The sequence below is a fragment of the Crotalus tigris genome, unplaced genomic scaffold (genome assembly GCF_016545835.1).
Source record: "Crotalus tigris isolate CLP2741 ecotype Arizona unplaced genomic scaffold, ASM1654583v1 scf7180000019068.10715455, whole genome shotgun sequence".
Classification (NCBI taxonomy): Eukaryota; Metazoa; Chordata; class Lepidosauria; order Squamata; family Viperidae; genus Crotalus; species Crotalus tigris.
In genome coordinates, this window is record NW_024097358.1 from 91338 (window position 1) to 115699 (window position 24362).

The 24362-nt window shown below is 44.1% G+C and overlaps 3 protein-coding genes across 10 annotated transcripts in view; 2 read left to right on the forward strand and 1 right to left on the reverse strand.

Moving 5' to 3' along the window:
• IGDCC3 (immunoglobulin superfamily DCC subclass member 3) overlaps window positions 1-4085 on the forward strand; it is a 59350-nt gene extending 55265 nt beyond the window's left edge. Inside the window, exons 13-14 of one of the 2 annotated variants that reach the window (XM_039358867.1) lie at window positions 616-820; window positions 2483-4085. In XM_039358867.1, coding sequence (XP_039214801.1) covers window positions 616-820; window positions 2483-2674 — 397 coding nt within the window. In that variant the 3' untranslated portion in view covers window positions 2675-4085. Of the gene's footprint in view, window positions 1-612; window positions 821-2482 lie in introns of both variants that reach the window. The other variant, XM_039358868.1, reaches the window with a different exon arrangement.
• Window positions 4086-4178: 93 nt separating this feature from the next.
• Window positions 4179-24362, reverse strand: part of MTFMT (mitochondrial methionyl-tRNA formyltransferase) — a 41504-nt gene continuing 21320 nt past the window's right edge. For 4 of the 6 annotated variants that reach the window (XM_039358869.1, XM_039358874.1, XM_039358876.1 and 1 more), the window contains exon 9: window positions 17528-18616. In XM_039358869.1, the coding sequence (XP_039214803.1) occupies window positions 18380-18616 (237 nt within the window). In that variant the 3' untranslated portion in view covers window positions 17528-18379. The other 2 variants (XM_039358873.1, XM_039358871.1) reach the window with 2 other exon arrangements.
• Window positions 11605-17331, forward strand: PARP16 (poly(ADP-ribose) polymerase family member 16). 2 transcript variants are annotated; one of them, XM_039358877.1, is made up of 7 exons: window positions 11605-11825; window positions 12759-12968; window positions 13209-13346; window positions 13905-14111; window positions 15555-15726; window positions 16532-16673; window positions 17169-17331. In XM_039358877.1, exons 2-7 carry the CDS (start codon window positions 12774-12776, stop codon window positions 17308-17310), a joined length of 996 nt encoding a protein of 331 aa, XP_039214811.1. In that variant the 5' UTR covers window positions 11605-11825; window positions 12759-12773; the 3' UTR covers window positions 17311-17331. The 2 variants fall into 2 exon arrangements, with proteins under 2 accessions (XP_039214811.1, XP_039214812.1); XM_039358878.1 differs by having other exon boundaries at window positions 11606-11825; window positions 12762-12968.

Genomic DNA, 24362 nt, shown 5'->3' on the forward strand with positions numbered 1-24362 from the left:
GTTTCGTGAATTGGGTGCATCAAGTCAGCCTGTAGGTCAGGGGTAGTCAACCTTGGCTCTTTTATCACTCGTGGACTTCAACTCCCAGAATTCCTGAGCCAGCCATGCTGAGGGGAAAGGGAGAGGTTTCCATGCTGAGCCATGCTGGCTCAGGAATTCTGGGAGTTGAAGTCCACGAGTCATAAAAGAGCCAAGGTTGACTACCCCTGCTGTAGGTTTTCGTAACTTCATGCTCCTGCAGTGGCCAGTAGCACTTCTGCAAAGCAGCCTGGCCATACAGTCTGCAAAACTGAAGTAGGGGAATCTTCCACCCTGTGGGTCCTCTATCGCGGAGCAATGGTTATCTGAACAAACATCGGAGTCTGTCTTTTTCCAAGCCAGGTTCTTGATCCATCTAGCTCAGTGGTTTTTTTAAACTTGACCACTTTTAATATGTGTAGGCTTTAGTTCCCCATGCTGACTGGGGCATTCTGGGAGCTGAAGTGGCCAAGTTTGAAAAACACAGAGCTAGCTCAATGTTGTCTCTACACTGGGGTGCCAGTGTGTGGGCACAGGGCTTCAAGAGATCCAAAGGCAACCTTGATGTATTTGTTTTCTCCCTCTCATTTTTAGCAGATTGCTGATGTGTAAAAACGCGCAGGAGCAGCTGTCAACCCCGCAGATTTCGAGAGGGACGAGAAATGTCACTGGCCAGGCTGTAAACGGGTCTACTAAGAGGGACGATCCAGATGTCAATGGGAAACAGCTGGATATGAATGAACTGGAAAGATTGTTCCCAGCTTTGCATTCCCCACCCAGTCTGCACACAAAGGGAATAGCGGTAAGAAAAAGCATTGTGGAACTGGAATGCTGTTCAGCTTTTTTTTTGTTGTACAGTGTAAACACTGGTGTTGTATATATCAGAGAGAGAGGCATGCATTTCTGCCTACCTTGAGTCTCTTTTTTCCTCCTGTTGTTGAATGCACACTTGAATGTAGCCAGTTTTCCATCACTTTAGTTTTGCCTCTTGATCAGGGTCTTCCAGAATTTTCTCTATTAACTAATAAAAGTTTGAAATCCCTGCCCCAAAGCACCATATAGGTGGCTAGTTTTTTTCATGTAGCAATTGTTGTCTGTGATCATCAATCCTCAGCTAGTTCATTTGCAGAGTCCAAAGCTTCTTTGCTTGGCCCTGATCTCCCCTGTTCCCTAACCTCTCAATGGGTCAAATAAGGGCTGTGAGGATATAGTGATTGCAATCGGGTGATTGCTACACCTTTTCAACGCAGGCAAAGTCAAAGGGAGAAATTATTAAGAAGGCCAAACAATGAATGATCTAGGTCACTGGTTCTCAACCTGTGGTCTCTGGACTCCTGGGGGGGGGGTCTGTGATGTCATCACAGGGAGTCCACAAAGTCTTGATGCAGTTTAGTGCTTTAAATCTTGACTTAAGTCTTGGTGGCCCATAGCCATGGTCCATGGCACAAGAGGTATTTAAAGGGGGGGGGGTCTATGGTGAAGAAAAGGTTGAGAACCATTGATCTAAACAGTAACAGGGCAGAACCATAAGCAGAAAAGAGATGAGGATGGAAAACAGAGCAGAGGAAATGTGCAGATGTATTTGATTATTTTGCAGATTTGACTTTCTTTATGGGAGAGAATAGAGGGAACCATGGGATTTAATTGGTGTGAGGGGTTTATTTATTTATCTGTCACATGTATAGGCTGCCCAACTTGGGCATACCAAGGCAAGTCCATCATTGCCCACCCCACTGCTTTCTAGACCAGCTGAAGCTTCTGGATGGTCTTCAAGAGCAGTCCAATATAGAATGCATTGCAGTCATCAAACCTTAGGTGACCAGGGCATGAATGACTGAAGGCCCCCTTCCAAATCTAGGAAATGACACATCTGCCACAACAGACAAAGGCTTTCTTGGCCACAGCTGGCACTGGAGTTCTGGCTGGGATTAAGGGTCGCTTGCTTCAAGGACAGACAGCCTTTGATTTGATAAGATGGCAAATCCCAAAGGTGTTCACATGGGTGGGAAGTAGCAACGTGGGTGGTGTGGCACAATCAATAGAAAATAACACTGGATGTAATTTGAATGAATTCTTCATGTTCTAGGATCCAATCTGGATTAGTCACCAGGACCAGAATGTTTGTCTTCTGAACTTTCAGACTTGTACTGGAGCCCTATCCACAAGGGTCTTCTCTCCAGCAGTGTGTGTGCCGTTCTATGTGTGGCCTGTGTGTGATCTATGGGGCGACACACAGAACAGCAGACATTCTGCTAGAGAGAAGTGCTGAAGATGGGCTCCAGTACAAATCTGAAAGATTGGAAGACAAAAACTCTGAGCCCGGTGACCAACCCAGATCGAATCCTATCCTGGGACATGTATATTCATATTCATTCGTCTTCATGTTTTTCTTGCATTTTGTAACAAATGTCATTGAGCAGGCTTTGTGAGTTCCAACAGCAATTTTTTTCCATTGCCTTCTCAGCTGGATCACATTCCAAATACTTCACCTATTGAAATCCAGGTATCCACACTTCCACCAGAGGAATTTAGCATCCTTGAGGAAGAGGACAACACCTTGTTTCCAAATGTACCTTCTGGCCCAAACGGCCAGCCTCTGCTCAACATCAACCAAGAAGAACCAGCTTTGAAGCAAGCTCCGACCAATGAAGGATAAGTTGCCAAGATAGCTCAGACTTCCTATAGGACATACCAGCCACTAATTTTTTGGGCTTGGTGATGTCTCTAAGATGACACTAAATCTCAGGTCAATGTAAAAGTTCTGATTTCCGCATCATCTGTACGCAGCTTTGTGGAATCTCTTATGAAGTTGATCTTTCTGACCTGCTTCAGGCTTGTAGCCCATATCTACCCATCTGGATCTCCGTTTTCGTTCTACAGCTGCCAAGCTAGTGACTTCTCTCAAGAGGAACTGGAGCACCCCTCCGTAACCTTTGACACCACGTGAGATCAGTACCATCTTGGGGTTCACCAATGTGTCCCTTCGCTTGCAGCTTTAGAATGATCATTTCTGGATCCATCTTGGCAATCTTGTTGAATTAATCCACGATGAAGGACCTCCCGATTTGTATCCCCAACATGGAGGGTTCAACAGAGCCACAATTTTTTTTCTTTTTTATTTTGGTCGTGTCCATTCATAATTCTCAGGATAATTTTTTTGTGGATGAACTGCTTCAAAGACAAAGTGAACGTGACAAAAAAAAAAAAAACAGAAAAAAAACCAGGCCTGGAGAAGGGCTCTTGAAAGAAAGAAAAGACTTGGATGAACCCCTGAAGTAAATTCAGAACTACCTCAACCGGAATTGAATGTCTTTTGGGAAGAGGCAAACGTATCTTGTGTCTTCCTTTTGTCTTCAACGCAAGTAGTGTAGCACTTGGTCAGTACGTGTTTTGGTACTACCTCAGAAGTCACACTCCGTGTCCACCATGTTAGTCATTGGCTAATGTTTCCTCTCCCTCCCCCTCTTTAAAATAACCTTTTATTATCATCCTTGTTCCAATGTAAAGCACTTCCAAAACCTTGAAAGCAATGTTCTACCTCAAGACATTTTTTTTAATAGAAGCGCTGGGTGTCCTTCCAGCCAAACGCCTCATCTCTCTCTCTCTCTCTCTCTCCCTCTTCCTGCTCACTTCCAGCATCCCAAGAGATAGAAGAGCGTTGTGATCACTGAGGAGAGTCCCCCTTAGTGTGATAAGCTTTACTTTTAGGCAAGTTGCTAGTTAACTTGTGCAGAGTTTTACTGTGTCAAGAATTGTTTTATACCATGACTTTTTTTTTCTAAACAAAGGAAACTCTCATGATTGTTAGGATTGTAGCAAAAGGCAGGCTGCCAATCACCTAAAAATAACTTCCACTATAAACGGGTTACTACTGAAGAATTGTTCAATATTCAAGGTACATTGTTCAAAGCTGGTTTGCCACATGCACATTCATGGAATGCTCGCTACATTAAGGACTCTTTGTTTTATATAATGGAGGAGCTGAACCAAAATAACTTTCATTTTTGCTTTAGAGCTGAGTTAGGATCGTCTTAAACCAGGGGTCTACAAACATGGCCCTTTTATGACTTGTGGACTTCAACTCCCAGCACGCTGGCTGAGGAATTCTGGGAGTTGAAGTCCACAAGTCATAAAAGGGTCAAGTTTGAAAAGACCCCCGTTAGGCTGGGTTGAAACAAAATGCTTAACTTGGCTTTGGATTAGTACCCAGCTAATGGCCTAGTGGTTAAGATGCTGGGCTTGTCGTACGGAAGGTTGGCAGTTTGAGACCCGAGTACCACATGACAGTTTGAGTTCCCGTTCTTGCCTCAGCTCCTGTTCTCCTAGTACTTGAAAAGCATGCAAATGCAAGTAGATAAATAGGTACCACTTCAGTGGGAAGGTAACAACATTCCATGCACCTCGGCATATAGTCATGCTAGCCACATGACCGTGGAAGTGTCTTTGGACAATGTTGGCTCCCTTGTCTAGGAGTGGAGATAAGAACCACCACCCCCTAGAGTTGGACACAAGTGGTCAAGGGAAACCTTTATTTTTACCTCTTAATAGCTTACTATTAGCTATTATGGTTGACCAACCATAGTATATGGCTTTGGCACATTGTTATGAACATCTCCAATCACAGTTTATTCAAGACACCATTGTGTCATGCCAGGGCCCTCTATGAAGCCAATGCTTTCTGTTCACAGAACCTTCCTCCCAGGTTGATCAGACCCTGATTTGACTTGTGTTATGTGGCAGGCAATCTCTCCAGATCTTCCTTCAATCTCCAGTCTGAACTCTTTTCATTGGAGAAGAAAGGGAACAATTTTGGAACATGGGGCTTATGTTCAATGCTGCCGTTCATTTTTCTCACACAAAATATAGAAAGCTGTGAAATGTGCACATCGTGTTTTGGTTCAAAGGTCTCACTAACCTAACTTCTGTAGTGTGCCTGTGTGCAAACCAGACACAAGACCAGCCTGTTTAACAAGATGCCTCCAGCTGATCCTCACAACCCTTGAAGCCCTTGATGTGATGTCCACGATGGATTTCTTCCTGTTTCTTCTGTTAGTTGCCCTCTAGGTCGCTGGTGGCAGCACAGATGGTCATAGACCACATGTTTAAAGCCTTAGCATGGCCTTTCCTAACCTGGCCACCTCCAGATGTGTCAGGACTTCAATTCCCAGAATTCCTAGGTAGGTCGATTGGTAATTCTGAGGGTTGAAGTCCCAACCCGTTTAGAGAAGGCTAGCTTGGGGAAGTCACCTTAGAATGTAGCATATTTTCTTTATAGAGTGACCTACCTCAGTTGAAGCAGTCCAAGTAGGCAATGCTGTTCATCAGAAGAACTTCTCCAATAGGATTATTGGTGGGAGACTTTCAACATCTACCTACCTACCTACCTACCTACCCATCCACCCACCCACCCTGTTGACCTAGGAAAAAGCATTTAATAGCATTTCAGTGAAAACTGAAATGAGACTCTTAATTCAGTTCCCTTTTCCTTTCCTAATGAATTTCCTGACACTGTATGGATGACGTTCTTCACCTCTAGAATAGCCACTTCATGATCATGTTCTTTCTTTGTTTAATGTTGAATTCCTATAGCTATTTTTATACGCGGTAATTGAAAGGAAAATGTTTTAAAACTCTGGGTGAAAAGAGAAACAAAAAGAAGTGACTGGGATGGAGGAAAGAAGCAATGTCTAAAGACACAACCAGCTACAGTATTAAGCCTTCCTTTAAAAGAAAAAAAAGTGGATCAAAAAAAAAAAGAAAGACTTAATTTTTCTGCCTGAAGAGATCTGTTGGCTTTCCTGTTACTCTTGGTTTCCTCATTATCGACTATTTTGTCTATTTTATGGTGCGTGCATCCATTAAAACAGGAGGAAGAAATAAAATGTATCTGGAATGATCTCCCTAGTTTCAAGATGGCCGTTCAAATCTTTCTGGCATCACGGGAAGACAGGTGACAAGGTGACAACAGGAGGAGTAAAGACGGAAGAAAAGTGGATTTATTTCAAATGTCTATGGAGATTCTCCCATCATAAAGGTTGTGGTTGTCTCAAAGGTGCTTTTTCCAAAGGCTGTTTTTCTTTGAAAACATTTCGCTTCTCGTCTAAGAAGTTCTGAAGTTGGAACCGAAGAACCTTTTTGAATGAGAAGCGAAACATTTTCAAAGAAAAAAACAGGAAGGTCCAGCTGCCTTTTGGAAAAAAGCGATTTATTTCAAACTTACATATAGTGGTAAAAATCAGAAAGTCCCAGGTTTTTGAAAAGGGTGGGCTTGTTTGGCATTCTGAAAAGCCTTCACTGACTTGAGGCAAGAAGTCACAAAAGGCCCTCACTTCTCAGAGTTAGTCGGGCAAATCTAAAATCTGGGGACCTCATGAAGGTTTCGCTTTAAGAGGGAGAACAGATGCCTTAAACCCTGCAAGCCTTAAGATGTATGATCCTGAAATTGGGCTGATTCTTTTTCCCATGGGGATGTTGAAGAGAGAAAATGGAGGCCTAACAGCTTTGAAGATTTCAGACACCCAATTTTCTCCTTAAATCCCCCCAAAAAGGAGCAATCAAAAAGTTGAATGTTCAGCCCTTTCAGGAATTTCATGACGTTATAGGCTGCCACAACTCTTCAGCATTAAATAGGTGTTTCTCAGCATCAACAAGCTGAAGGGGTGTGGACTTCAGCTCCCAGAATTCCACAGCTGGGGAATTCTGGAAGCCAGTCCCCACATCTCCAGCATGCTAAGGTTGAGAAACACTGGATTAAGTAGTCTGAATGTTTTCAGACCCTCTTCAAAAGATTTCTAGTGATTGCACTGGTTGCTCCAGTTTCTGATTCAAAACTGGAGGAAGGGTCTCAGCAGCACAGATTCCAATGGAACAACTCTCTGTTATTTGAGAACAGCATTTCTATGGATGCAACCCACAAACGCATTCATCTTTGTGGCTTCACAAGCTGCTGAGTCACATTCTGCTTGGGGTCGACTACAATTCCAGTATCACCATTCCCACTCCTCTCCTCCTGTTTGGTAACCTAAGTCGGCCATCAGTGGCATCTCTAGTAGGAGTTTTCAAAAGAAAATTTAGTTCTCCCTCTTAAAGCAGAAACCTAACCTTTGAGATTTAACTCACACCGTCACTAACTTAAAATAGCTTAGTTTACATTGTATATCTGAGAAACAAAAATGAAAGAAACAAAATGGGCGTTTAGCCTGATTGTATTTCTCTTCGGAATGTTAAGATGCTTCTTTGGAATGGCGAGTTCGTTCTGCCACAGCATGTTTTAACATATCATAAAACAATGTGAAAACTTGAATATCAATAAAGAACTGTGGCCAAAGCAAAATCACATCTTCTTTAGACTAGCTTCAGTTCCAAGTCCACAGGGCTGTATGAGCCTGCTTTTAATTTAATTTCATGTCCTGTTACTGTAAACAAATATTTGTCACTGTTTCCTTTTAATTAAAAGGAAAAAGATTTTGCCATTTGATTTATGAGATTATAATAGCCCATCATGTGTCCTTCCTTCCTTCCTTCCTTCCTTCTTCCCTTCCCTTTCCTCTTTATAGATTTCTGTTGATATGAGACAAGTGACATGAACCTTTAAAATTATTATAAGTATTATTACAAGTGTTATATTTTTATTCAGTGTTTTAGATGATTAGTTTTTCCTTGGTTGTTTCTTTTTTGGGGGAGGGGGGGTGTCTCTTTATGTTTTGAAAAATTCTATAGCCATACAGATTCCTAATAGACCAACTCTCAAAGTGAGCTTTTTTTCTGAATGTATCCTTGATCTTGATCCAAGGGAGTATTTTTTTTTTCAGTCAGTTGTAAATTCTGCAGCCAATTTCACTGATAATGCAAGATCAGGGAAGCAACAGCAACCATGTGACCAAGTGCAGTGATTCACTTAAAATACGCGGCAAGAAAAGTCGTAAAATGGGGCAAAACTCACTCGCTTAGCGCTGTCTTGCTGAGCAGCAGAAATTTGGGGCTCTTAAGTTGAAGACGTCCTGCAATTCCTAATGTGCTTTCCCTTTTTCATCCAAGGGTGTTCTCTTTGCTCGTGAGTCAGTCTTGACCTGTTTGTTTCAGCAGAGATGGCCGCTACCTCCAAGGAAAAGAAAACGAAAAGCTGACTTTGGCCTTAATTTTTCCACCTAGGTTTTGGAAAGGATTCTCCCGCCACCCACACAACTCTCTGTTTTAAGCAAGGTCTGGTTCCTCTGAGGTTTCCCTCAGAGCGTGAGGGTTGCCAGCTCTGATCCAGCTCAGCACCCAGACACCAAATCCCACTTTGTAAAAAAATAAATAAATAAAAAGGCACAAGTTAAGTCATGTTTAAGCGGCGGTTCCCACGAAGTAGGGTGCAAATGTCCAAGAAAAGGGAAAAAAATGTCCAAGGCTGAGTACAAAGAATCCTCAACTTATGACCACAATTGAGCCCAAATTTTCTGTTGCTAAGTGAGAAATTGGCTAAGCAAGCGTTGTCCCATTTTACGGCTTTTCTGGCCATGTTGGTGAAGTGAAACACTGAAGTTAAATTAGTAACTCGGTGTTAAGCGAATCGGGCTTCCCCATTGATTTCGCTTGTCCCGACGGTCGTAAAAAGGGATCACGTGACCCCGGGACACTGCGGCCATCATAAATATGAAGCCTCCGAATGTAAATCACGTGACCCTGGGGATGCTGCAACAGTCATAAGGGTGAAAAATAGCCATAAGTCTTTTTTTTCTCAGTGTTGCGGTAACTTTGGAACGGTCGCTAAATGAACCGTTGTAAGTCGAGGACTGCCTGAATTTTAAGTGTAAAACACAAAAGCTTGAAGGAACAAAAAACCAAGCAGGCTACAAGGCTCATGCTAGACAAGAGATTGCAGATTGTCCTCGACTTACAATGATTCATTTAGGGACCATTCAAAGTTACTGAAAAAAAGTGACTTATGCCCATTTTTCAGTTATGACTTTGCAGAATCCCCAGGGTCACGTGATCAAAATTCAGACATTTGGCAACTGACTCATACTTATGACGGTTATGCAGTGTCCCAGGGTCACGTGATCCCCTTTTGTGACCGTCTGACAAGCGAAGTCAATGGGGAAGCTGGATTCATTTTACCACTGGGTTACTAACTTAACAGCTGCAGTGAGTCACTTAACAACTGTGTCAAGAAACGTCATAAAATGGGGCAAAACTCAATGAATGTCTCACTTAGCAACAGAAATGTTGGGCTCAAACATGGTCATAATTTTGAGGATTATCGGTACTGGTCTGAGTTGAATCTTCCTCTGCCACACCTTCCTGATTGAAACAACAATTAAAAACACAACTAGAAGTTTCCCACCAGTGCAAGTACATACTACTCCTCGATTTACAACCATGTTTTTAGTGACGAGTTACAATAGCACTGAAAAAAAATGTTTTATGAACAGTCCCCGCACTTACAACCATCACAACATCCCCGTAGTTACATGATCAAAATTCAGCCCTTGACAACCGGCATATATTTATGACGGTTATAGGATCCTGGGTAGATGTGATCGCCATTTGCAACCCGAAATGTGATCCATTTCCAATAAACAAAAGTCAAGGACTATCTGCATGCTGTCGTCAGCCACTTCTGCTTTTGATTTGTGCTGGAAGAATCCATTTCTGCTCTATTCTCAGAGCTGATTGGACTTGTTAAGATGTGTGGACTTCAATTCCCAGAATTGCCCAGCCAACTACATATCTTAAAACTGCCAAGGTTGAGAAACACTGTGGAGTTAGAGAGGATTAAAATGGAGGGGGACTATTTGCAGAAAGAAGATGGGACTTTGGACAAATGTAATGGGTTAAAACCTATTGAGTCCACCAGATAGCAGCACCTAGGAAATGTCAGCTGATTTCAAAAATAGTAACCTGGTTAGTACTCGGATGGGAGACCACCAAGAACTTCTTGGGTTGCATGGCGTCCTGCTGAGGGCCTCCGAAATCCCTTTATCTAAGAAGATTGGACAAAGTAGTAGTTGCATTAATTAAACCAAGCTTATTGATGAACCTCCCTTTCCTAAAACTTTGGCTGTTAACCTTTCCATACACGTTAACACGAAAGATAACTATTTGGGTCTTCTTTGGAATAATGCTGACTCCCGTTTATTTTTACCCCGTTTATTTTCTATCTTCCCTTTCTTGCCCTTTGAAATCTCAGTGACCTTGTTAGTTCTGTGCTTGCCAACAAACAGAAGAGAGGAGATTCTAGATTTCTTTTATCTTTGATAGAATGTTCTGTTTAGTGTTTTAGCTCATGGTTATTCATACCAAGAACCAAAAAAATAAAACCTTAGAATAAATCTTCTTTGTGCGTGTCTTTCTTTCTGTGGTGTGCATTCAGCAGGTCTCTGTGTTTGGCATTAATGACACCAGTGGAAAACAGATGCCATATTTAAACCCTATTCTTATTTTTAGATAACGGGCAGCAAATCATCAAATGAATCCCAGCTCCGTCCCAGCAGCGTCATCCAACCAATTCCCTGATATAATAATAATAATAGTAAAGTTGGAAGGGTCCGTGGAGGTCATCTAGTCCAACTTCCTGCTCAGGCAGGAAACCCTACACCATTTCAGACAAATGGCTGTCCAGTCTCTTCTTAAAAACTTCCAGTGTTGGAGCATTCACCGCTTCTGGAGGCAGGTTGTTCCATGGGTTAATTGTTCTCACTGTCAAGAAATTTCTCCTTATTTCTAGGTTGCTTCTCTCCTTGATTAGTTTCCATCCGTTGCTTCTTGTCCTGCCTTCAGGTGCTTTGGAGAATAGCCTGACTCCCTCTTTTTTGGGGCAGCCCCTCAGATATTGGAACAGTGCTATCATGTCCTTCTCTTCATCAAACTAGACATACCCAATTCCAGCAGCCTTTCCTTATATCTCTACACTTGTAATTTAGTAGACTGCACCTTCTCTCTAATCTGGCACTCACCGCTCCAAAGGAACACCAAACTTCTTGTAAGCCTTGATAAATCTGTGGAATTTAAACAGGGAGAGCAACAACCGTTAGAGAAGGTTGCTAAAGGCCTCCATTTTGTTCTCCCGTTTGTGGCTCTCTGAAATTAAACCCCTCCAAATGCGCCCGGAGTGCAACTCTCAAGTTGCCCAATATTTACCAAGTCAGGTTAAGTCATGGTGCTGCCTTTGCGTTATGTGTGACCCTGGCAGCTGGGGTGCACTCAACAAACCATGGTTAAAATCAACCATGAGTTAATGCAGTCCATCGGCTGCAACCTACAAGCGGGAGGCGACCCCGTCCACGTGAAAGCAAAGCAAAACGGGTCAAAAGCGGTTTTACTCGCTGCTCCTGAGCATGCGCAGAGTCAAGGGGCCTTCCCCACCTTGGCGCTTCAGCTGCTGCTACTGCGCATGCCTGAGGCTGCCCTCCGTCGGGATAATCCTGTAGCGAGCATGCTCGGAATGCGGAGGGAGGGAAGGCCGGGAAGGGCGCTCGGGAGGCTTCAGTTGGCACGACTGCGCAGGCTCCTAAAGGGGCGTGTTTCTTCAACAGCTGTTAGTGAGCGTGGCTGAGATTTACCGCGCATGCTCAGTAGGCACCTGGGATGATCCTGGAAGGGAAGCGCTCTGCCTCTTCCAAGTCAAAGCGAGTTGCTGCCCCGGACGGGCTGGGGGAGACCGGAGTGTGGGCGGTGGGAGAGGGGAGACCCCGGTCCTCCACACGGGGACAAGGAGTCCGGCAGGCAGCCTGTGAACCCAGCCACCGACTGGCAGAAGTTCGGCAGGGGAAGACGTGCCAATAGAGACTCGACCGGTTGGATTTCTTTCTGGTCTCGAGGGTGTAAGTCTTGCAGAGCTGCGGGGAGGGAGGCAGGAAACCTTCAGATGCTGATAGCCCCGAGCAATGATGGGTGGGGATTAGATGCAGCAGGGAGGGGGGGGGCACAGCCTTACCTGTTGAATGCCGACCTGTCAGTTGGCTTTATATATATATGTATATGTATATATATATATGTATATGTATATGTATGTGTATATATATATATATATATATATATATATATATATATATATATATATATATATATATATATATAGATATATATATATATATATATATTTGTTTTCTGAGGTTTTCGCGGGTATTTGTATGTAGGTCTTTATATATATATATATATATTTCTGAGGTTTTTCGCGGGTGTTTGTATGTAGGTCTTTGGTTATTCGGGTTTTCTCCCACGTAAAGAAGCACGAAGCCGAAAGCACCAACCTGAAGATGACGAATGAGACTTCGTCAAAACGTCGCCAAGACACTTCCAATTTTACATGGGAGAAAAACCCGAATAACCAAAGACCCACACACACACACACACACACACACACACATACACACACATATATAAATAAACGGCGGGGGCTATTGGCGGGTGGGGGAAATAAAAACTCTCTCTCTGTCATGGATGTGATGACCAGGAATAGAATAGAATAATAACTTTATTGTCTCTTTAAATGCACATTAATAACTTAAAATGAGATTTCGTTGCATACAGCCCTCAAAGGATAACCACCTCCAATATACACTGCATAAACATGACCAAAATAATAATAATAGTAGTAGTAGTAGTAGTAATGAGGGACCTTTAATGGGTCCAGGAATTGTTTGGAAAGGGCTGGGCTGCCCCCCCCATCCCCATTGCTGGGGTGGGGAGGGGTACTGAATGCAGCCTGCCTTCTGTGCTGACCCCCTTCTCCTCCTCCTCCTCCTCCTCCTCAGCAGGGCCTCCTGGGGATGCCGGCCCCAAGCACCGACGAGGCTGTCCCCACCGCAGAAGGGGTGCGAGAGATCATCCGGAAGGACCTCTTGGCCGCAGACCTGAAATGCAGCCTTTTTGCCTCTGCCCTGCAGAGCTACAAGCGGGACTCGGTTCTCCGGCCTTTCCCAGGACACTACGCCTCGGAGGACAGCAAGGATTTTGAGGCTCTGGTGAGTTTCCCCCACCCTGTCGGTCAGAGATAGCGGTGGGCACAGGCCGGGAGGGTCCCTGGAGAGTCAGAACTTGCGGATCAAACCTCACAAGCTGATGGTCTTCTGAGCATGAGCAGATGCAGGTTGTGCTCCTTCTGGTCCAGTCCAATATTACTTATTTGAGCCACTGGAGGGCTCTTGAAGCGTGAGATCATGTAGAAAAGCTCAACCCATCCCTTTCCCGTGTTCCTCTCTCAGCTTGCAGATACAAGTGCATTAGGGAGCCTGCAAGAACTCTTGGATTCTCCCCAAAATCCTGACCAAAGAAACTTGGAGCTGCTCCACTGGATCCTGGCCTCTAAGGCCTGGTGCATCCATGCCATCAGCAAAACCAAGGTGAGAATTTCCTGGATGGAAGATGAGAGATCCAACTCAGAGAATTCAGATGAAGGGTTTATTTTGAGAGCCGAAATTCATCTGGGAAAAGTTGAATTGTTTATTTCCCCCCACACACACTTTTTTTATTTTGCAAAGAAATAGCCGCCCAAAAAATTATTCTGCCTTTAGGATTTTAGTGAAAAATTAAGCCCTGGGCGTGGGCTGTAGCCATCAGCACCAGTTGCAGAAACAATAGCAAAAGGATTTGCATAGCATTGCTTTTAAGAAGAGCAGAGATTGGATGTCCTGTCCAACTTTGGGACAATGAGGTGCAAGCAAGGTGTCAAGGACACCAAGAAGGATGTCACTGTCTATCTTGACCATCAGTCCTTGACATGCTCTTCTCACGGCCCCAATAACCATTCCTCCCCCCTCCAGTTTTTGGGAGGGGATACAGATCTGTGTCTCCTTCCTTTGGGTGCAATCTGAAGACCTTGAAGCTCAAAAGGGCTTAAAAGCACACGTGAAATAGATGTTCCGTGTAAATAACTCCCCTCTATTTTGATGTTCTTCCAGTACGAGAAGATCCAGGAACTGGCGGGAGCTCCCAGCATGCCTGTCCCGGTGCCAGACTTCCTCTTTGAAATCACCTACTGCGAAGAAATGAATGCCAAATTTGAGGACACTCAGGCGGGGAGAGACCTCATCTACGCCTTCCATGGGAGCCGCTTGGAGAACTTCCATTCCATCATGCACAACGGCCTGCAGTGCCACCTGAACAGGGTAAGAAGTGAGCTTGGTTCCCACCCAAGGAAGAGAGACAGGGAGGCTGATGGTGGTCACTCCAGAAGCATCTCTGGGCCAGCATCCCCTCTGTTAGGTTAGCAAACCAGACAGCTCTTTGGGAAGACATACAGGTAGTCCTTGACAATGGACTCCGAAATTTACGTTGCTAAGTTGTTAAGTGAGTTTCGCCCCATTTTACGACCTTTTTTTGCCACAGCCGTTAAGTGAATCACTGCAATTGTTAAGTTAGTAACACCATCGTTAAGCGAATCTGGCTTCCCCCTTGATTTTTGCTTGACAGGCGGTCACAAAAAAAAGGTCACTCCAGGACACTGCAGCCGTCACAGATATGAGTCAGTTGCCAAACATCTGCATTTTGATCAGGTGGCCGTGGAGAGGCCACAACAGTCGGTAAGTGTGAAAACCGGCCATAAGCCATGTTTTTTTTCCAGTGCTGTTGTAACTTTGGTACGGTCAATAAATGGACTTGTTGTTAAGTCAAGGACTACTGTAATAGTAAGTGGACATGATCTTGGGAAATGGGGAAGGCCCATAGTTGGAGAACAGTGGATAAGAAGCAGTTTAGCCTGCAGAAGGAATGGTGTGTGTGTGTGTGTGTGTGTGTGTGTGGGGCAAACCTCTTGAGAAGACACCCACTCTAATTTCTTGGACAGTAAAGGGGGCAGATGGACTTTCAGACTTGCAAGATTCTGTGAATGTAACCTTACAATAAAGTAGAATGAGTACACCTTGGCGTGCTTCCTGCCTGGACTACCTTGCAAAGCTGACAGAGCCTCCCACAGCCCGAGACCCATGGTCTGCGGTTGAGACCTCTGGGAAGTCCAGGTGAGGGAGTGGATTGTCAAATTCACTTTAAGTGAGGCGAGCAACTGGCCAGCCATCTGGAATCCCTGGGATTCCCAAATGTCCTGAAAAAGGGGCGAATCTTACTTTAAGAAAGGTGGGCAGCTGGCCTCTGTGCAAAGGTCCTATCTTCCCTTACACAGGTGGTCCTCAACTTACGTCGGTTCACATAACGACTCTTCGAAGTTACAACGGCGCTGGGGGAAAAAAATGGCCATTTTTCACAGTTACGGCCTTAGCAGCACTCCCCAGGGTCAGGTGATCAAAATTCAGAGAATTGGCAACTGGCATGTACTTAGGACCGTTGCTGTGTTCCAAGGTCACGTGATCCCTTTTTGTCCAAAGTCAATCCGGGTTACTAACTGATCCACTGCAGTGGTTCACTGAACAACCGAGGAAAATTTGAAAGAGCAAAACCAAGATAATAAATTTATTACATCGTCCTGTGTAGTAAAGGGCATGTGGTCACTGGAATATACAAAAAAAAAAAAAAATTAAAAATTTCCAGGAATAAAATAAAGAGCCCTAGAATTGCTCTTTGGTCAAGGAGATGGAGACCTTTCCGTTGTTTTTCAGACCTCCTTGTTTGGGGAAGGCACCTACCTGACCAGCGACTTAAGTCTGGCCCTTCTCTACAGCCCGCATAGCCTGGGCTGGCAGCGAAGCGCAATGGGCCCGATTCTCAGCTGTGTCGCGGTTTGCGAGGTCATTGATCACCCGGATGTCAAGTGCCAAGTGAAGAAAAAAGGTGAGTCTCAGTAAGGAGGTTCCCCCCCACAACTTAGAGCCCTCTCGGTTGTATAGATAGTCCTTTTTCAGTAACTAGTTCTTCAGCCTCCATTGTAAGCTATAGTGATGCTGAACCAGGGACCTATGGATGGTCCTTCTACTTAAAATGGTCCCAGCAGTCCCAGTGGTCCTTTGAGCGTGGCCTTCATTTCTGGCTTCCTACATGCAAAGTCAATGGAGAAGCTGGCAGGAAATTGACACACGTAACATCTGTAGGAGATGATCAGGCTGAACCCAAGGGAGGGGTCAGGTGTGTCACTAGTCTCGAGTCTCTTCGTGTCCACAAGAGATCTTAAGTCCGGCCCTTCTTGAATTCTTTATCTACCACCAATTTGCCTTGACTGTTAGTAGTTCAGATTCTTGTAGACGGCTTAAAGCCTGCAATAAACCTATATATTTATTTGAACTCGCTGGGCTCCTGATTTCTGGAGCTTGGTAACAGGATGCTTAATGGCCCTCTGGGATTTGCCTAATGGTGGCAACTGAATACAGCCATAGTGATCTGCTGATCTGGATTTAGGCGTTTGTGTGCTGGGAATACACGTGCCAGGGATCCATCCTGCCCCTTCCTTTTGCAATGCTCTGCTCAGCCAGGACCTTGTGTTCAGTGTGGCTAAAGAACCACAACTGTTTTGGACTTTCTGTCCAACTTGCACCGCGGCCCTGAATCAAACCGTTCCTTGCACGTGAGTATCTTGGTTGCTTTTCTCAGAATCTCAGTTTCAAAGAGAACCTTACTCCCCCCCCTTTTTTTTTTGGGGCAGACTCCAAAGAAATTGACAGGAAAAGGGCCAGGGTGAAGAACAGCGAAGGGGGTGACGTTCCTCAGAAATATTTTGTCGTTACAAACAATCAGCTGATACGGGTGAAATATTTGCTAATATATTCACAGAGGCAGCACCGAAGGTGAGTGTCCCTTTCTCCCGCCTTGCGCAGCTCACTCTCCCAGGAGTGAAGGTGCTTCAGGGCATGTCTGAAGGTTTTCCTCTCCCCGTGGTTCAAAAATTCAAAACAGCAGGAAGGAGCCAAAGTAAGAGCCACAGCAAAAGAGGCAGGGGAAACCATAATGGTGGTAGAGTTGTCAGGCAGCTGAAGAAACCTGGCTGCAGAACTGAGCTTTCAAGGCATCGGGTTTCCTCTCCCTGCTTTAAGACAAGCTCCTAGTCCTTATGACTGCTAAAATGAAAGTATGCCCCCAGGGCAGCTGTAACCTTCTTCATGGAAGCTAATGTATGCATGTATATGTACAGTATGCATATTTATGTCTTGAGAGGGGTTTTTTTTTTATGCACCCTGTCAGCCCAAATATGGGAAGAAGAAATCTTTTGCCTGTATCAGCCCAATCTAGGGCTATATTTGCTGGAAGGCTGCAGTGACGCTCTGCATTCTTTTCCCCCATAGACTTTCCAGCCAGTCGTGGCTCTCCAAACATCGTTTTGCGGTGATGATGAGTCTCTACCTGCTGCTGCTGGTTATCATAGGGACTAGCAACTCTCCAGCTTTCCTCTACTACTGGAACCGGATTTTTGATTTCAAGCAATGACACTCTGGGGGGGGGGGAGATGCAGGGGGGTAGGGCTGATGATCTTCACCAGGTGCCTTAACAGGGAGAGACGTTCAGTGTTTGTGAATCCCACCATCCTGAAGAGCAGAACGTGGTGGTGATGGGCATGGTGGTGATGGGCATGCGTGACAGGAACGTTTCAGTTGCCTTAATCTTTCCTGATTCCTTAGACATTTGAATTGGTAGTTTCTGCAAAAAAAAAAAAAAAAAAAGACTCAGATGAGGAGAACTGCCCCTTCCTTGGCCTGCTAAAGACCTCACCAAAAAAGACCTCCAAAAGATCTTCAGAGACAAAAGGGTGGCAGAACAGAGACTGTTAGCCTTTAAAGAAGAAACTTCATATATTTCTGAAGTGTCTGCTACACTTAGGCTTGTTCTTAACCCTGTTTTTAATTTTGCAAGGCCGCCTCTTCCTCCTAGCGTTATTCCTGCGCAGGGTCTGCTCGTTGGCAAAGTTGGCTTGATCCAGGGCGCCTTCAGAGGTGACGCCAAGGCATTCCATGACCTCCTTGATGCGATCCATCCACGATTTCCTGGATCTGCCACTGGGTCGCAGGCCATCCTTGGAAAACCACATTGTGTTTCATGCATGTGACGAAAGGGAGAGAAGGAAAAAAAAAAAAACCCACTTGCTCTCATTTAAAGTGTATATGTGTGTAATGAAATGATCAGGCTGGAAACATTTATGCCATTTGAGAGCAATAATGATAATCAAGCTACCTGGATTCAGACGACACATTTTAGCTGGTTAAGGAATCAGCCTTTTTCGAGGTTGACATATTAACTCGGCCCAAAGGCTGCGTCTATCCAAATTGCTAAGCTTTGAAAACCTAACTGCGGTAAACACTAAGCTCGCTTAGTTACGTCGGTTGCTCAGTCTTTACCTGAGCTGCTTCGGGGTTGTGTGAACGCAGCCACCGGGTACTTACTCCTGGTGCGGCTTGCAGAGGAACTCACACTTAGAAGCACAAAACTGACTTCGGGAGATACTCTCAGGTTAGCAAAGTTGAGTTGGGCCACTGTGGGTGAAGCACCCTGAGCAAGTCTTCTACAGCGACAGATGTTTGCACCCCCGACGGCTGTTACTTGATGCTTTTGACCGCACCCTGTGGAGACCCCTGTGTACGTTTAAAGGCCGCCGAGCACTTTGTCCATGAAAACCATCTGCAGGAAGGAAGCTGTTTTTCATTTGCCAGAAATGGAAGAGGCCGTGAACTGCCTGATGAAGTTCCTCTTGTTTTATCTTCCTCCTCTGCTTTCTTCTCTGGCCTGTGTTTCTTAGCGTCTAGGTTAAAAAAAAAAAAAGCTAGGAAACAATCTCTAGGAAGATTGGAAGTCTGATTCACCCTTTGTGTGATTGATGTGATCTGTCTGGGATAAACGAGATCAGGAAACACTACCAGAAGACCAGACCTTTGCTTTTATGGAGAGAGGCCTATCTTGGATTGTGTTTTATTTCCCCTTCCCTTTAAACCTCCACTGAGCCCGGGCGGGGGGGGGGGGGGAGAGCCAGGCTGGGTCTCTTCTTCATACCGTCTCCCTTCCCAGGACTTAAGGAATGTTTCAGTCCTTTTTGTCCACAGAAAGGCTTCTGAATATGTGCTAAAAGGCTCTCTGGATTGTTTTCTGCTTGCTGATTGCCTCCATTAGCACAAAAGTCTGAATTATTTCCAGGGCATTTATTAGGGGGAATCCAAAAGTCAAGATAGTAACTTCAACCCCACGATTGAAGCCCCAAAATAGGACTTTGATGGCATTGGATTTTGAGACCCTCTCTGTAGTAACCCGTCTAAGGCTCTGGGTTTTAGTGTTAGTTTTGAGAGGGGTGAGGAGTTATGCAAATCCCATCTGGTTAGTTTATCATTCCTGCGGGAAATTGTGCCATACTAGAAAATGGATTCATTGAATAAATAAGGCTAGGTATAATGGAATGCAGGTTTCAGTCACATGATTGCAATGACCATTTTGAGTTTTTTTTTTTTTCATCCTCTCTCCAACATCCCTGGATTTGTGCAAGTTGACAGCCACGAGACGTGGTTGACCTCTTCCAATTTTCCACTGATCAAGTCAAGTTAGCGACTTTCGTGAGCTGTCAAAAGTTCTGAAAAAACTCAAACCAGTTTGTAAAGCAACAGGAGAGGGGGAGAGTTTAGGATTTAATGTTCTACGGTATCAGGAACCCAACCCTTGTCTTAGCATAATGTCTGAACCAAGCCAGTATGAAAATCTGTGTCACCAGACTAGTGTGTTACATGGACTGAACCATATATTTCATTTTTTTAAAAAAAGCTTTCCTTCAGTTCTTCATTTTTAAATGCTTCCCTTTGTTTATCTGAACCGAAGGTAAAAAAAACAACAGAAAAAGAAAAAGCAGAACGAGCAAAAGGATAGACCTAAGGGCTTCTCAACCCTGTATATATGTATATAAATTTTTACATAAAGTTTCAATAAAGGATGACCATAATCTGTCTTTCAAGTAACTTTCATGACAAAATTCTTCACTTAAAGGGGTGGAAGATCATTCAAAAAATGTTTGCCTCTAAAAGCTGCAAGGAGTTTGGTGGGGGACAAAACAGTGCTGTTAAAGGCCAAGACACGTTTCTTTTTCATTCATGAGGATGCAAAAGGATGAAACAGATGCATTTAGAGCTACTGCAGTCTATTGCTCAGTCTGCGGCATTTGCATAAAATGCTCATTCTGGTCCCTGAAGTAATCCATTTTCTGGAGTTGTGCAAAATGTTGAACTTCTCCCATTATAAAAAAAATAAAATTGAAAACAAAAAATGAAAACAATAAACCAATCTGGAAAAAGGAAGAGGATTCATAGAATAGATTCCAATGGTGAATATTAAAATACAGCTAGCTCAGCACTTCAACACAGAACTGAATGGCTTGCATTGTGACACGTCGTCTGCCACCGTACTGACACCCCAAACCCGTGAAAGTATTATTGTGATTTCTGCAGTCTGGGCCAACTGATGTCCCTTGTGTTAAGCTGCTGTTATGCACCTGGTGCCTAATATCACAAAGCAAATGACATCTTCAAATTACGCCCACCATTGAGTCCAACATTTCTGCTGTTAAGCGAGACAGTTAAGTGAGTTTTGCCCCATTTTACGGCCTTTCTTGTCCAGTGAATCGCTGAAGTCGTTAAGTCTGAAACATGGTTGTTAGGTGAATCTGGCTTCCCCAGTGACTTTGCTTGTGAGAAGGTCACAAAAAAGGATCACGTGACCCCAGAATACTGCAGCAGTCATAAATACGAGCCAGTGACCAAGGGTCTGAATTTTGATCGCGTGACCATGGAGAGCATGTGTGAAATACGGCACTGAAAATACTTCCTTTTTTTCACTGCCGTTGTCATTTCAAATGGTCACTAAACTGTTGTAAGTCGAGGATTATCTCTATTGAGGTTAGTCCCCCCCAAGGATGACGGGGGCTGTAACATAAAACATCTGGAGGGCATAATCTGGTGAAAGTTGCATTACACCCTGCTAAGACATCTTGACCATTTTTGCCAAAATGAGTGAAAAGCATTCCAGCCGTATGCCTCGGTGGAGAGGAAAGAGTATACATCTTAAACATGTTTATTCCCCAATAATGGTTGCTTTGGCTGGCATGATGTTAGTTTAGCAACACAGGAGAAGGTGAAATCACTTTGTACAAAAGGGAACACAAGGTTCCAGTTTCCACCCCCACCACAGCTCACATCTGCCAAAGCGCTTCCCAGCTGCGCTAAACAGAGTTGGCAGATGCGAACTCCCACATCGATCAACAACTTAGCCCCCGTAGCTGCTGCCTTCCATGATTCAAAAATTCACTTGCACAGGAAACTAGTTAGGAGAGCAATGCAAAGCACAGGACCAGACTGAAATGACATAGCTACTGGGGGAGTAGCTGGGACGGGCCAAAAATGAACAAGGTGAAGCATCTGAGAAGCATCGCAGTCTCTTTGCAAGCTGCCCAGATGGCTGTGCTTGAACCCTTGCCAATAAAGTTTTGTAATCGTCCAAAAGTCTCTTTCTAAGGCACCTTCTTAAAGGTCTTTTCTGACTTCTACTTTCTATGCTGAACTAAGGAGCAGAAATGTGGCACCCAGACTGCCTGAAATTCATTACACTTGGACAGAAACAGTACATCAACCCCCGTTTTCAATGGGTGTTTTTGGTATTTTGCATGAAATCTCGCATGAGTTCAGAACTAATGTTGTGCGGTTTCTAAAACCTCTAACACAAATCCTGTCCCCAGATGACTGTTATGAAGACAGGATATATTCTGTAGAATATAGAATCATAGGGCTGGAAGGGAGTTAATCTTAAGAGTGCTTGACTATAGTTGAATGCATAAAGCAAATTCTTTTTGGTGTTCCCCTTTTGTAAAAGTTGAATTGGGAAAATCAAGATTTCCATTCGTTTGGGGCAACTGTTTGTCCTTCAGATATCTTGGAACACAAGACCCACAAAACTAGGGTTTATAGTCCAAATATCTGAAAGGCGTCAGAACACTCTACATAAGGAATACCTAAAATACCGAGTAGGTAAGTAGTGTAAGTATCTTCTAGCTAAACGGGACTATACTATTCATTATTCCTAATAACCTATTCTCCAAAGCACCTGAAGCAGAACAAGAAGTAATGGATGAAAACTAATCAAGGAGAGAACCAATCTGGAACCAAGGAGAAATTTCTAGACAGTAATACCAATTACTGTCTAGAACAACTTGTCTTCAGAAGTTGTGGGTGCTCTATGACTGGAGATTTTTTAAAGAAGAGATTGGACAGCCATTCATCTGTAATGATATAGGGTTTCCTGCATGACCAGGAGAATGGACTAGAAGGCTTCCAAGGTCCCTTCCAACTTTATTATTACTCTATTATGTTATTCGGTTAACACCGGAGGTTCCTGCTGACAGGATGATGGGAGTTATGGTCCAATGCCTTGGGAGGACTCCTAGCTTTGGAAGGCTATGCTGAAGCTTAGTTAACTGTGAAGGAAGAAAGAACAGCTCCCATCTGCTTCCTGGAGAGCCTTCTGCAGGACATGGTATGTAGGTTCCATTCATCCTGTTGTAATGTGAACGTAGAAATGTGCCAGATGGGATCTTGGCCTGAGAAAATAACATCTCTTCCTGAGCAAAATTGAATTAAAGTTGCTTTGCTCTATTTAGGAAGAAACCACAGACTACCAACATTGTTCAGCACAGGGAGGGGAGAGATTATTAGAGAAACCTGATGATGTCATGCATGAAGAGGTTACAGGTCATGGTTGCACAAACCAACCTGAATCAAATGTCCTCTTATGTAAAGGAGGAAGAAATAACTCACTCTTGGTTGGGATGGTGCCCGAGACTGACCTGTAGGTGCTCAGTTGCATGAAGAACTTGGCCAGTTGTGCAATGGACAATGGGTTCTTCTGAAGAGAAGAACAAGGAGCTGACTATGATATAGAGCAGAGGTCCTCAACCTTTTGGGCACCAGGGACCGGTTACGTGGTGGGAAGTTTTCCCGCGGATTGGAAGGCGCGTGGTTTTGTGTGCTGCCTGCATCCCACGGATGGGAATTGCTTGTTTTTACAGAACAGTTGCTGGCATGCCATGGACTGGGACCAGTCCATGGACCGGGGGTTGGGGACCCCTGATATAGAGGGAGAAGAGATATTTTACATAGTCAATCAAAAGAAGTGCTATGCAGCCTTCCCAAAACTGAGTATCCTCTTGACGTGGGAATTCATTGAGTAAAGAGGAATTGTCTTGAGTCACATATAAAATATATTAATATAGTTAACGTATATCAATGCACATAATAATGTTAAAATTTTATGATATTGTGGGGCTGCATAATTAGCTGCCCAGAGATTGTATGTGGCTCATGGACTGCAGATTGGACACACCTGGTCCAGACCTTTCCAAGGATGAGCAGAATATGCATGTTCTTAGCTATAAAGTCATAGTTTCTCTGATTAAACTACCTCATTCGTTTCTCCCAAGTTATACTCCTACTCAAAATCACCCACATGGACTTTCTCTCTTCAAGTCATGTGCAAGGAGTAAAAAAACCTCCCTACAGAAGACTGTGAAGCTGGACAGTGTCTGAAAATGTCTGAGAAATAACAGAACAATAAGAGTTATAAAGCACCTTGGAAGTCTTCAACCCCTTAATTGTTGTTACTGTCAGGAAAATTCTCCTTATTTCTAGGTTGGTTCTCTCCTTCATAAATTTCCATCCATTGCTTCTTGTCCTGCCCTCAGCTGCTTTGGAGAATAAGTTGACTCCCTCTTCTTTGGGGCAATATTTTGGATTTTACTTGCTCTGCCTTCTTTTCCCTCACTAATTGTTCTAACTGTCAGGAAGTTTCTCCTTAGTTCTAAGTTGCTTCTCTCCTTGATCAGTTTCCATCCGTTGCTTCTTGTCCTGCCTTCAGGCGCTTTGGTGAATAGCTTGACTCTCTCTTCTTTGTGGTAGCCCCTGAGATAGTGGAACACTGCTATCATGTCCCCCCTCGTCCTTCTGTTCGTTAAACTAGACATACCCAATTCCAGCAACCGTTTCTTATATATTTTAGCCTCCAGTCCCCTAATCATCTTTGCTGCTCTTCTCTGTACTCTTTCTAGAGCCTCAGCATCTTTTTTACATCATGGTGACCAAAACTGGACGCAGTATTCCAAGTGTGGCTTTGTAAAGTGGTATTAATCCTTCATGTGATCTTGATTCTATCCCTGAGGGGATAGATGGGGAACTCATCAAATTTGCGGATGACACCAAGCTGGCAGGAACAGCCAACACTCCAGAAGACAGGCTTAAGATACAGGAGGACCTGGACAGACTTGAACACTGGGCGCTATCTAACAAAATGAATGGTGAAAAAAGCAAGGTTCTACATTTAGGCAAGAAAAACCAAATGTACAGGTATAGTATAGGGGGTACCTTGCTCAATAGTAGTAACTGTGAGAGGGTTCTCAGAGTCCTAGTAGACAATCACTTAAATATGAGCCAGCCGTGTGCTGCAGCTGCCAAAAAAGCCAACACAGTGCT